Raw genomic sequence first — 14,547 nt, 5'->3', positions numbered from 1 at the left:
TTTTTAGTAAATCATCTAAAAATGGAGCAAAATGGTGTTGGAAAATCGTATGAAAATATGGTTTACTATAAAACCCGCGAAATTGCCTTTAAAAAAGTGTTGGATGTATTTTTGTTGTCTAAAGTTTTTTCAAATTGTGGTAAATAGTTTGTGAAGACGAGATAAAATTACACTAACAACAAAATACACCGCAAATTGCGAGACTACAGATAAATAAACTTTGGCAATGCAAGTCATTAAATTTGGCAATCAAGCCAAAATATGATTCATTGGCTGGCTGTAAAAACGGGGATTGAAAAATAGGCAATGAAAAAAAATGAAAAAATAGGCAAAATAGCTTGAAGGAACTTGGGGATTCAAAAACAAAACAAAAGGCAATTTCATTATTAAAAACAGTTCTGTTAAATGCAATTTAATAACAGGGCAGTAGTTGAATTAAACAGGGCTGGCAAGTCGGAGAGAGTTCTATCCGGATTGAAAATAATTCTGATTTCAAACCTCGGATTCAAATAAATTTTGACTCCGACTTTTAACTCCGAAAAGATAAAATTTTGGTCACAATAACTTCGAGGTTCACAAATATTTTTATTAGTCATTGTTTATTTTTTATTTTGATTCCAATTGTTAAATAGAGCAGTGGGATCGGAATTATGCATGCAATTTTATTTTGAGTCGAAGCTGGAGTAAAAGTTCAAATTTTCTGGGAAATCCAAATTCTGACTACGACCCAGATAATTTGAACAAGGAACTTAGACTTTAACAGTAGCATGAAACTAAGCTCCGATTCACCATTCGCGATTTCAAGGAATAAAAGTAAAGGAACTGTGTTATATTAAAGGGCAGCAAGTGAAGGTTAGTTATAGGTGAGTCTGTGAAGAAGAAGAAGAACAGTTAAAGGAATGCTGAGAAGTATGAAAGTGTTATATATGATTTAAAGTTGGAAAAGAAAGTAAGTAAAACGAGAAATAGAAAAAAGTAACAAGTATTTAAAATTCGAATACTTTTGTGAACATACGGAATAAAACCCTCTAAAAACAGAACTCAGATCATTTGGGACATATTCTAGATCGATCAGATATGGGAACTGTATTTTAATAGTAGGTAGGGAGTAGAAAATTAGTTATAGATCAGTCTATGAAAATGGAGAATAGTTAGAGCAGTGAAGAAATGCAGAAAAGTATGAAAGAATACTCGGGACGGAAACAGAAATCGAGAAAGGAAAGTTAGATGCAAATAGAGGAATACCATTTCGTTTTGAGTTGAAGATGAACAATGCTTTCGAATTCAAAAGATCCAGTATAAAAACATAACAAAAATTTAACTCAAAATGAAAAATCTTCGGCTCATTGAATCTTAGATTTTACTTTTTGATAAATAAATTTGAACATTTTTTCCTTGGCTAAAAGTTCTCGTGGAATAATCTCAACCAGAGTACTGTAGTCAAGTAGTACTACCATACTTTATAAAATCTACTATACTTGAGATGGGAAAGGGAAAAAAGGGAAATGCGCATATATAAATAGAAAGAACTATAATCAATTAAAAAGATTGGCACAGTAGTTATTCATAAACATAGCTTTCAGTCTAGTTGCAGTATTCAAAAATTAGCCCAAAAAAGTGAGATAGTTCAAAATTAGCCCCTATTAATTTTAAATCGCATAGCGTTATATCTTTGGTAATAAAAGGATAGTCTGCAACTTTTAAACAATTTTCACGAATGAGTAAAACGGTTAAACAGTAGAAAATATATAGGAGCACCGTGTACTTAAGCACCGTGTACTTATCAGCCAGTACCAATGGTAGTGTATACAGAGCGAGGTGAAATAGGGTTTCGATAAGCGCCATTCCATTTTGTGGCAGACAACCATCCCAATCATGCGGTGTGACGGCATGGATTCGGCGCCACGCCACCGTGGCATGTAACACGGTGTAATGCTGACATGGGCAAACTACGGCCCGCGGGTCAAATTCGGACCGTTGGGTAGTTCAATATCGCCAGTCTGATGTTGCCACAACCAAGCAAACCCAAAATTTGACGTTTCAGCTAAAAAAAAACTCTGTCTTTGTTGAGATAGCGATTAAATTTAGTTTTGGCACGAGGTTTATTGTTTTTCGCTTTTGTTTTGTTTTTGAAACACTGAAGATATTGTTCATAAAATGTTACTTTTTACGTCACACTTACATGACCCGCCAGTCTAGGTGGGCAAAATTGTCGGCCCCTGGTCCAAAAACCTTGGCCACCTCTGGTGCAGTGTCATAGGAAGGATTCGGCGACCGCGGCTAATAATACGTGTTTTCGATGGCGTGCGTCGTTGCATTGCTATGATGCCACCAAACACGGGAAGTAGATTTCGATGCCGTCGATCTGTGACAAACCCCCATTACTACATGACTGCGTGGCGCCCTAACTTAGACTCGCATGTAATTAGTCATAATCGTTCTTGGTGCCAGGGCGTCAACGCAGATAACATATCATCACGACAGTTACTAATCCACGTGACGCCCCCGACATCTTTTTTTTTCATCGCCGCAGATTGTGAATTTTGTGGAATCAATCAAACTTCTCCGCCTGTATTTCCTGGAGTTGTTTGTTTCCGTTGTAATCAGTGACACGGGGATATCGGGTCGCTTTAATGCATCTCCAAGTCTGACATTTGTTAGTATACCATGTTCGACTTTTTTATCAGTATCATTTACTGCTAGATTTCTTCATAGGTGACGTTGCTGAATAATTGTTATTGCTTTATCGCGTCTCCCTTCACACTGAAATGCATTTTTTTCTATCTTATGATATTCGGTATGTACAATTTGTACTTTCGGCATGTGTAAAAATAAACTACTGACTTCGAAGCAGCAGAGTCGCGGCATTTTTTTAGCGCCATGATACTTCGTAGCAGCATGTGAGTTATGCCATGGATTCGACGACGGCGAATTTCCTTGGATTTCTAGTCTGGATTAAATCTTCCTACTAAAATGCCTTCCTCTCGTCATCTGCATGATCATGGCATCTTCCCATGGTAATGCATTCTCTGCAAATAAATGCAGAGCATTTCGTACAGCGCTCGTAGTCGTCAGTTGCAAGGTTGACGATTGCTCTGCAGATGACGCACGTATGTTCGGAAGAGGCCTTGTCAGACTGAAAAACGAAAATATATATTATATCATTAATATAGATTAGAACCCGGAGTGTAAGAAGGCTTCAGGCCAGCAATCACAAATATGCTTGTTTAGTCACATGGGTTCGAGGACTGTCTGTGTTAGCCAAGTGAAAATACCCCTTGCCCGTACGTTTCAGCCTCCTTACCCAACTTGATGTGTAATAGGCGAACAAAATTAGTTGCCTCCATATTGATACACGTACTTCTGGGGCGCCGAAACAGAGCTTTTTTGAGTTTTTGTAGAAAGTTTTGACTTATTGATCAATGTTTATCACCGTTAAACAAATGAAATTGCGACTCAAAAGAATACAAGCTTTTATTTCCTATTCCCGACTACGGTTAGTTCAAAAATATGACTCTGACTACAGCCCTGGCAAAAGAATGACAAACTCCAAACCCCTCGTCGAGAGTTTACAACTCTGCAGTATGTACAAGTCAAGTTCATTTTTTCCAACCATTCAAAAAAAAATATCACAAGCACAAATGACGAAAAAATGATATTTTACACAGTTTTACTGGGGAAGGGAAGGCGCGGGAACCAAAGCTGGTTATAAAGCAGCGACACCCAAGGTTCAAATATATAATTAGAAAAAATTGGAATTTAAGAGTTTTGAAACTACTGACATTGACGGTGAGCACCGTCTGAAATATCTAACTAACACCACTTACCAGAGATTATATTAACCAAAGAGCCATGAAACCAACAGATAGATGGGGAATTCCCCATTTCAACGAAATCACTTTATAAGAAAGTGCTGTTTCATACCTGATTCGATGATAGATTACATATTGAGTTGGAAGCGTGCATAAAATAAAATTACGGCCTATCTTAACCTGGTACACACACTACGGGGGTAATCACAAACCTTATCGGTTCGGCAGAGCCTCGATCAATAACAGCGAGTAGATATTCTTACGAACAGCGTTCTCAATACAGTACAGATAATTTTCCACGTCCTAAAGGGTTTCAAAAATATTTTAGAGAAACAAATTTATGAACACAATTGAATAGAAAGTTAAATTGTCATCGAAAAGAGTTTGCGAATTTTTAAATCATAGTTTACAAATTTTCCAATTAAAATAAACGCAATTCAAGAGTCCTGCTTCACACTAACACAAATATATTTCTGTAACGTTCCGCCTGACCAACAACAATGACAAGAAAATTTAAAAGGCGTGATTGTTGAAACTGATAGTTAAAATAAACGCATTTCAAATAAAAGCTCATTCCGAGTATGACGTCTCAAGCGACTAACTAGGATAGGATAAGATATGATTTATATATTTATCCCGCGTGAGAGGGAAAGCTCATTAATCATATTGGCCATTAATCACATGGCTAACCACAGCCTCTCGTCTGGAGCAGTCCATGTCGAGTATGGGATTAGTTAGCCAGTTTTTTGTTTGTTTTTGGAAGAATGGACTTAATACCTAATTCCTTAATTGTACTAAGTTGACATCGTGCTACTTTTACTATCGAATGCAAAATTACAAAAATATAAAATATAAATAAAAACTGAAACTCACCAAGATTTGGAGATGATCCTCATAGATAGTAGGCGTATCTTCATCTACCTAACTAAGCCATTCAAATCGTAAATCTCTAAACCTCAGAAGAATCCACCAACAAGTATAAAAATCTACGGCGAGTACCAGGCAACCCAGTTTGTTTACAAACAAATCCAAGTGGGGATGTAAGAATAGAAAGGCGTTCTCTTTCCTAATTGATTAATTTGTTACGAGTAAGCCGACAGAAGGGCTGCTTTGGCGATTGACACCTTTTATTCGTTAACTAGATTCCAATGCCAAACAAAATTTTCGTTTTTGATATTTCGATTACCAATCATTTGGTTTTATAATTTAATTAAACACATTTCTCACACGTTCACATAGTAGGAATAAAAAATGAAAAGTAAAGTCGATAACGTCAAAAACCTTGATTTACTGTGACTAAAACTGGCAGACTATATGAGTATATACCAAGCGAAATACAATGTTCTAACCCCACAAAGTCACGGATTACCTTTTAGATATTCAACAATAATCTCCACAAAGTCTTCTCAATTTTTGTTGTTTATTGGTTCCCAGGGTAGAATCGTTTTTATGGCTCTGTAGACTTCGCCGGGGCAAAGTTTACTTTAAAGTGTTTCGATTTCAACTTTTAAGTAATGTGTCAAATTAGTATCTTGGATAAGCTATAGTAAACTTTCGAAACGGATCTTTCATGTCGGGGACCAGTGGTCACTTGTCTAATATAACAGTGACCCTGTAATATCGAAGAATGGACCCATACAAGCAATTCCGAGATACCTAAATTCTCGATTCCGGGCTGAAATTAAGTTAGTTTTTATGTCCACAATGTTTTGAATAAAACTTAAGCATTTACGAGTCCTTTTCAACTTGATTGAATATTCTCCCACTTCCAGTTTGTGAAAGTTTCAAAATAGCCTCGTCAGAATTTTAAAACACAACTCCGGCTATATCTCAATATCAGCCCCGCTTTTAAAATCTAAAATTTAGATAATATCACAAGATTGCCAATTAGATAACAATTTTGATTTCTCATTACCGCAACATGTCACTAGAGAGCAACAAAATCAACATCTCAAACTTCGCCGCTAGGTTTTGATAATGAGTCGAAAAAGAGGCACTCCCGAAGTATGGGTACCCGGTACCATTCCGATTTTCTTAATTTTAGTTCTAGTACGAGTTCGGGGACTGTCTGTGTAAGCCAAGTGAATATACCCCTGCCCATAGGTTTCAGTCCTATACACAAATTGATGTAAAATAGGCGAACAAAATTAGTTACCTCTATATTGGTACAAACATTTCTGGAGCGCCGAAAAATATAATGACTATCAGATAAAAACTTCTTTCTCTGAAAATACCGACGTAGGTAGATTTAATATGAGCGAGACCCAATGCGGTCCAATCATAATAGCACAATGGAAATGGAGCGCTCTGTGTTTTTCCTATTTCCATATGAGTTGAGTAGCAATGATTGGCAATCGATGATTTAAGCAATTTCGGGAAACGAAATCTTACCATACTAAAGTAAATTGCAACTGAAACAAACTCAAGATAGCAAAGTGTCAAGTTAGCAAAGTGTCAAGTTGGCAAACCTGTTACCACTGGAGCATCTGTACAAAATTTAAATCGTTCGGAGTCTTATTAAAAGTTTCTCGGCTACGGAGGCCTGGATGGCATAAAGCAAGCAATTCTTCTTTAATAAGACTCGCTAGGTCGCTTCTGTTTCCAAATCAAATCGCGTTTACGGCGCTCCTCAAATCAACCCAACGTTACGTTCACGTCAAACTTACGCAAATGTGAAAGGTGGAGAAACGGCGTATTCTGAATAATTATAAAGAGTGACCATTCACTTGAAATAAACAATACAACATGACGTCATAGTCAAGTCGTGACGTCATAGCACGGATTTGTGACCCGAAGAGAGATGCCCTAATGAAATCATGTATTTTGTTTTTTATTAAAACAAATTTGACAAAAAAAATACTTGAATGTGTTGTATTTGTTCGACAAACGTACACACATAAAAGTGTGTACAAGACAAAAAATTACAAAAAATGTTCTAATCAAAAATAGGACGCTTTAAGCAAATGAATATAAGTCAAACCCAGCAGCAAACTCAGCATTCAAAGATTTTATTCTTGTTATTTATATATTAAATATATACCTTCTTATCGACAATTCACTCCAACTTAACCTTGTGCTCTGTATTGCATATGTGTTTGAATAATCAAACACACACATAATTCAGCATAGTTGAAACTAAAAACATGATTCGAATATTTGCAGATATTCAAATCTCAATTTGCATATATAAACTGTATCACAATGATACCGTTAAGTTGAATCTACGATTCTCGAGCGTCAGGAAGAGTAATTTAAGTCGGGTTTGTGCAATATTTTTTGCAAAAGATTTTTTCTTTCAGTTGTTATCTTTATAAACAAGAAAGAAGATAAATTTCCATACGAAACTTTTTACACGAAGCCCAAAGCAGGAATTCGGTCAGTTTAAAAATTTATGTAGAAAACTCTAATTTTACGAGATTCATTAATAAGGCTACAGATTAATAAAATTTGACAATACATTTCAGAAAATTTGGCAATCGAGCCAAACTATAGCAAAAGTTATTCACCGGCTGACTATAAAAACGGTGATAGGCAAAAAAATAGGCAATGAGCTTGAAGTAACTTGGTGATTTAAAGACAAAACATAAGGCATTTTCATTAACTAAATCAGTACAATTAAATGAAAATTTAATAACAGAGCAGTAATTGATTTAAACAGGGCTTGTGAGTCGGAGAGAGTTTTATCCGGATAGACAATATTTCTGATTTTAAATCCCGGATTCAAATGAATTTTGACTCCAACTTCAACACCGGAGTGATAAAATTTTGGTCCTAAAAACTTCGAGGTTCACAAATAATTTTACTGTTTCAGTTCACAATTTTGATTCCGATTTTTAAACAGAGCTGTGGAATCGGAATTAAGCATGTTTTATTTGAAGTCAGGGCTGGGTTCAAAGTTCAAAGTTTAAACCTTCTGGGATATCCGAATTCCGGCTACGACCCAGAAACCAGATATAATGAACAAGAAACTCCGGTTTCTACTTTAACAGCGGCATGAAACTAAGCTTCGATTCTCCATTTGCGTCTTAAAAGCATAATGTAAAGTAACTAACTGTGTTATAACAGAGGGCAGCATGTAAAGGTCAGTTATGAGTCAGTCTGTGAAGACAAAGAGATAGGGAAATGAAGAAATACAGAAAAGTATGAAAGTAGTACTTAATATGATTTGAAGTCGGAAAAGAAAAAAAAGGTAAAACGAGAAATAGAAAAAAGTATTTAAAATTGGAACACTTTTTCGAAAATACCGAATGAACCCCCCTAAAAACAGAACTCAGATCCTTTGGGACATAATCTAGATCGATCAGATCGATTGGTAACTTCATTTTAATAGTAGGCAGGGAGTAGAAAATTAGTTATAGGTCAGTCTATGAAAATGGAGAATAGTTAGAGCAGTGAAGAAATGCAGAAAATTATGAAAGTATATGATTTAAAAATGTGAGAGAAAATAAGTGAAATGAGAACTAGAAAGAAATTTCCAAACTTGGTTTATTTAAAAATTTGAAATACTTTTTTAAAAAAATAGAATGTCCCCTCCCCCAAAACAGAACCCAGATCAGTCGGAACATATTTTAGATCGGGCATAATTTTCGTGCAAAGCGCCCTAGATTTCTGAAACTTTTGAGAACAATTATACACAAACAGAAGTTTCAGTGTTGAATTTTCTTTTCTTTTCTGTAGAAGTTAATAGGGAGTTACTTGAAGCTGTCTTTTGGAATCACCCTGTACTATCTGGTTTTAGAATATCAAATACAATTGAAAATATTACACGGGACGAAAAAAGAAATCGTAAAAGAAAAAGCAAGTTCAAATAGAGGAAAAACATTCCTCTTGAGTTAAAATTGCAAAATGCTTTCGAATCAAATAGATCCAGTATACAAACAACAAAAATTTACTCTACGAAGATCAAAATGAAACGCCCTCGGCTCATTGAGGCTCATATTTTACTTTTGAATAACTTTTTTTTCTTATTGTCCAAAAATTTCATAATCTCAATCGAAGTACTAAAGTAAAGTACCATAATACTCTATTTTATAAAATCTGCTACACCAAATTTGGATGAGTGCAGATGAGGGCATACCTTGTTAAGAAAAAATAGCGCACATAAAAGAAAAGCTCTAAAATCAAGTAAAAAGATTGTTACAGTGATTATTGAAAAACATGGGCTTTTTGTCTAATTGCATTATTCAAAAATTGGCCCAAAAAAGTGCGATAGATTAGTCCAAATTTAGGTATCGGTAGTTTGGAATAGCGTATATGATCATATCTTTGAAATCAAAGAGATAGTCAAACGCAAGAATAAGTGAAAACGGTTAAATTATTGAAAACATAATGGAGCACCGTGTACTTAAATCAGTTAGCACCAATGGTAGTGTATACAAAGCGGGGCGAAATCGGGATTCGATATACTCCATTCCATCGACTTCCATCGACGCCACCGATTCTCCATGGCTTGAATCCTCTTTTTAAAACGCCTTCCGCTCGCCATCGGCATGCACATGGCCCCTTCGTGTGGCAACGCATTCTCCACAAATAATGCCAGAGCATCTTGCACAGCGTTCGTAGTTGTCGGTTTCCAAGTTGACAATTGTTCCGCAGATGACGCAAGTAGATTCGGAAAATGCCTTGTCGGACTGAAAACGAAAATATATTTGATCATTAATAGAATCATTAATAAGGTGTCGTTGACTAGGTGAATCTTTGAGTCCTTCGCGACTCGTCGTCAACTGCAACAAGCCAATATATGTTTTTGTAATTTGTTACATGCATTTCATTCATTTTATATTGTATATATATTGGTTTTGCACAAATAAACTATATATATATGAATCTGATCATTAATAGGGGATTAGATCCCGTAGTGTAATAAATATACGTAACAGAAATCATAAATACGCTTATTCAGTCACATGGGGTCTACGGTATGTTTTGAAGAGCTGTGGTATTTCCGACTCGGCATATTCTTCTTACGACTGGGGGCTGGGCATTTTCGAAGGTACTACCGTAGTATGTGCACCAGCAAATTAGGTGTAGGCAATAATTTTATTCCGATTTCCCTTATTTCAGTTCTATTACGAGTTTGGGGACTGTCTATGTTAGCGAAGTGAATATACCCCCTGCCCATTGGTTTCAGTCTTTTCACACAACTTGATGTAAAGTAGGCGAACAAAATCAGCTACTTTCAAATTGGTACACATGCTCCTGAAGCGCCGAAAACAGAGCTTTTTTGAGTTTTTTTAGGAAAATTTGACTCATTGATCATGTTTATCACCGTTAAACGAATAAAATTCCGACTCGAGATAATTCAAAATTTTGTCTCCGATTCCTGACTCCGGTTAGTTCAAAAATATGACTCTGATTACAGCCCTGGCAAAAGTATGCCAAACTCCAAACCACTCGCCGAGAGTTTACAACTCTCCAGTATGTACAAGTCAAGTCAAGTTCATTTTTTCCAACCATTCAAAAAAAAATATCAAAAGCACAAATTACGAGAAAATGATAATTTACACAGTTTTACTGGGGAAGGAAAGGCGCGGGAACCAAAGCTGGTTATAAAGCAGCGACACCCAAGGTTCAAATATATAATTAGAAAAAATTGGAATTTTAGAGTTTTGAAACTACTGACATTGACGGTGAGTACCGTCTGAAATATCTAACTAAAACCGCTTACCAGAGATTATATTAACCAAAGAGCCATGAAACCAACAGATAGATGGGGAATTCCCCATTTCAACGAAATCACTTTAAGAAAGTGCTGTTTCATACCTGATTCGATGATAGATTACATATTGAGTTGGAAGCGTGCTGCTGAACTAAGGCTCTCGTGGTAAGCCCATTTTAATCCCATTCATAAAGATATTGAAACAAACTACAAAGACTCACATTTGCATTGATGTTGCATCTTGGACACTGGAAAGTCGCCCAGTTGAAAAAAGTTGCCGAGCAGAACCAGCAAGGTTTCCTTGCCATTAGGAAAGGACAGTGAAGTTCGTGCCATTGCACGTTATTTGAATCTGTCTGAATAACTTCGTTGATTTGATGCTGTCGCCCACACCTGTAAATATAAGTTATAACTTATACCGCAAGTTTCAATAATTTTATATGAAACAAATTTAAAATTTTAGTTCAATTACATTAGGACTGATATTTTATGACAGTGGTCATGCTACAAAACAAATTCTAGTATATGTACCATGTTAGGGTTAGGCCGATCTTCCTAATTTTGAGCCTCATCCTTTCCTTTTCCTTTCCGATTTCCCTTATTTTAGTTTTATTACGAGTTCGTAGTTGTCTTTGTTAGCCAAGTGAATATCCCCATGCCTTTAGGTTTCCGTCCATTTACAAGACTTGATGTAAAGTTATATTTATTTGTACCAAGTTAGGATTAGGCCATAATTTTAATTATTTCAATAATAATAATTTTTTAATAAAAACTTTAATTTTTTTAATCATTTTTTCCCTTATATTCTTTCTATCACGAGTTCGGTAACTTTTTGTGTTAGCCAAATGAATATACCCGAAGGCCAGCCCTTGGGTAGGCCGGTAAAAAAAACCACTATTGCACTAAAACTGCGTAATACTTACTCAGTGCATTTAATAATATCATCTCCAACTGTAGCGAAACCAGACCTGGCAAACAGAGCCACCATGAAGAAAAAACGCTTCAACAAATGAGATAAAGGAAAGAAGCTGCTAACCCTTTCCTCATATTGGTCCTCGTCTAAAAAAAAGATTTAATCTATTTTAATTTCATTAAGACGAGTTTATTTTATTCAAATTGAATAAAAACATTTCTATTTTTAGCGCTCCTAAAGTATGTGCACCAAGATGACGCACAATCTGAACCCCAACCGGGAACACATACTGTGTTCAGGTTGTGCACCATCTTGGTACATACTTCTGGAGCCTCCTATTTTAATGCCCAACATTTCAAGAAGTTTTGTTATCCGTAGGAAATTCGTTTTTTTTTCATAGATATTAGTATATCCGGTTTTTGCGGTATACCGTGAATCTCCGCTAATTGATAACCTAGAGATTCTAATTAATTTTACGTGTTTTTTTGCGACGCTAGTCAGTCACTGTTTAAATAAAACCTAGCAACAATAAATAGGAAAACGTGCCGCCATGTTAAGATTCATTCTTTCATTTTTACGCTTGGACGACCACGATTCTGTCGATTTCGCGCACAATTGGTTTTGGCAGACTTGATGAGATTTTTTTTTCACGGCCGGGGTCACATGGTGTCGGGGATACGCTGAAGTAACCACAAATTCGATGCTCTCGCGTTCCTATACAAGTTGTATTCATTCTCTACCTTTTGTGTGTTTACGTCACAAAGAACGCGACGCTCACGCTCTTTGTTTGCTTTTGGTGAAACCAGTTAAAACCGGTTAGAACTGGCTAAAGGCATACGAAGATCACCCTTCATGATCCCGGGTTATAAGATTTTTTTGCCTTGATTTTTTGGTTACACGGTCCGAATCATAGTACAAGCTAGTTACGGAATTACTCTAAGATAGTTGACCAATTCAAGTATTTCTAATACATCCATAGCCTTCAAATAAATGCATTCTTACCTATTATAATGTTGGGATCGTTTTCGGCCATTACTGTATAAGTTGTAAACCTCGAGTAGTCGTTTCTAAAAGTAAGTGCATTCAGTTGCTTAGCTGTGTGGTTATTTACTAAACGGGCGACATAAAACGCTCACAATCGCAATGAAATTATTCTCATCAAAGCGCCTTTAATGGAATTCGTACATGTACTAAAGTCGGCGCTCCCGTAATATGTGAACCAAGATGGTGGACACCGGAACATAGTATGTGTACCAGGTGAGGGTTAGGCCATAATTTTATACCAATTTTCCTTATTTTAAATTCTATTACGAGTTCGGCGACTAGTGACTTCCGTAGCATTTATTCATGAAATTATGGCCTAACCCTAACCTATACACATACTATGTTCCGGTGTCCGCCATCTTGGTTCATATACTACATGAGTGCCCTAAAGTCATGTCTAGAATTTAAATGCTCTTTGGTGTCATGCTGTGAAATTAAAAAATAGTTTTAACGTTAAGAAGTACAAAAAAATTGTGACGTCATGATAAGAAAATACAAGAGAGCTATGTCCAAATATATGGACACGCCTGTTCGCAGTACAGTACGGTTTACCGTACCATCAGATCACAGTCTACAAATATATTCGCACCAAGCGAAGCAGTACAGTCGGACACAAAATGGCGTCCGATGCCCGCAGAACATTCAGTGACGTCATAGCAAACAAAAACAAATCTCAGATTTAACAGAAATATTTTAAACAAATAAAAGTAATAGCTTTCTGGAGAAAAATTTCATCTTTAACCACTAAAAATTTCAAATCAATTGGTTCAGTAATCAAAGAGCAAAGCGATTTGTTAGATTTTCCGTTAGGTGTCCAAAACGTGTTAAAGAACAACAGCAACAAGAGAGCTTTGCTCAAATATATGAACACGTGGATTCACATAATTTTGATGACGTCATAGCAACAAAAAAAAGTAATAGCCTTCTGGAGAAAATTTTTGTCTTTAACCACTGAAAATTTCAAAGCAATTGGGCCAGTATTCGAAGAGAAAAGCGATTTCTTCAAAACGTGTTGATGGAGACAAATAATAAAAATAACAACAAAATTTTGAAACGATCGTTATGTCCACTACGTGTCCAACAACAACAACATAACAACAAAACGATCACTATGTTCACTACGGGTCCAATAACGTATCCTATGGCTCAATTGTGCGCTGAGCATTGTAGAATCTTAAAACATCTACCTTTTACTGTGTTATATTGGATTTATATAGTCCTCAAACTCTTGTTATTGATTTTTCAAATTGTTCACTATTGTCCACTAGAAGAACTCGCAGAACAAGAAGATTTCACGAAAGGGTGATCACAATATGCAAAAAATTTGACTTGGACTTTCGTCGCAGACAGACAGCAAAAATCTCATTCAGCAAAATTATATAACTGTAAAATAAATAAAAAAAAGATTTAATACAGAATGAAAAAATATGCAAATATTTAATTTCAATTCTGATTTTTTTACCCCTCAGTGCCCCTTGGAAATTTGCAGTAGGGTATTCGCAACCTCTTTGCAAGTGATTGTCATCTAGAGTTTCGCTAGTACAGTTCAGAGGTTCCGCAAATTTGCATTTAAATTTGAAAGTTCGTATTAATATATGTATATTGATTTGCTACTCCCGTAGTATGTGAACCAAGATGGCGGACCACCGGAACGTAGTATGTGTACCAGGTTAGGGTTAGACAACAATTTCAGTTACAAATACTACGGGAGTCACTTGGCTAGTCCCCCAGTTCGCAATAAAACTAAAATAAGGAAAATCGGAATACAATTATGGCCTCACCCTAACATGGTACACATACTACGTGCCGGTGTCCACCATCTCTGTACACATACTTCAAGAGTATCAATTTTTTTTAAATCTGATCAAATACATAATAGGTTTGCCAATCATTATCAAAATTGCTTCTTTTTAAAGGTCATTTTGTTTTGTGAGTATTGGGTTTGGTTTTATATATTATACAATAAAAGACAATTATTGCACAGGGGTTACTCAAGCCTCAGTAATGATTTAATGGGGTTCTACTCCACCAAAAAACTTAAATGATTAGAAATGAAAGAAGGACAATGTCGTAATACTGATTTCAAGCATATCTCAATAATAAAGTCGTTGAAAATCTCG

The 14,547-nt window shown here is 35.9% G+C and overlaps 1 protein-coding gene across 3 annotated transcripts; it reads right to left on the bottom strand.

The window, feature by feature from the left end:
- Positions 1-298: 298 nt before the first annotated feature.
- LOC120334411 (uncharacterized) lies at positions 299-13,806 on the bottom strand. 3 transcript variants are annotated; one of them, XM_078109392.1, is made up of 5 exons: positions 13,615-13,806; positions 12,386-12,450; positions 11,394-11,529; positions 10,692-10,863; positions 7,419-9,442 (listed from the first exon to the last, which is right to left on the bottom strand). In XM_078109392.1, the coding sequence occupies exons 2-5, from the start codon at positions 12,414-12,416 to the stop codon at positions 9,275-9,277; spliced, it is 507 nt and encodes a 168-aa protein (XP_077965518.1). In that variant the 5' UTR covers positions 12,417-12,450; positions 13,615-13,806; the 3' UTR covers positions 7,419-9,274. The 3 variants fall into 3 exon arrangements, with proteins under 3 accessions (XP_077965519.1, XP_077965518.1, XP_077965517.1); XM_078109393.1 differs by lacking the exons at positions 7,419-9,442; positions 13,615-13,806 and adding an exon at positions 299-3,136 and having other exon boundaries at positions 12,386-12,739; XM_078109391.1 differs by lacking the exon at positions 13,615-13,806 and having other exon boundaries at positions 12,386-12,732.
- Positions 13,807-14,547: the final 741 nt, after the last annotated feature.

Source organism: Styela clava, chromosome 15 (genome assembly GCF_964204865.1).
Source record: "Styela clava chromosome 15, kaStyClav1.hap1.2, whole genome shotgun sequence".
NCBI classification, from domain to species: Eukaryota; Metazoa; Chordata; class Ascidiacea; order Stolidobranchia; family Styelidae; genus Styela; species Styela clava.
Note: the sequence above shows the minus strand (reverse complement) of the source record. Positions and strands in the feature narration are given on the sequence as shown.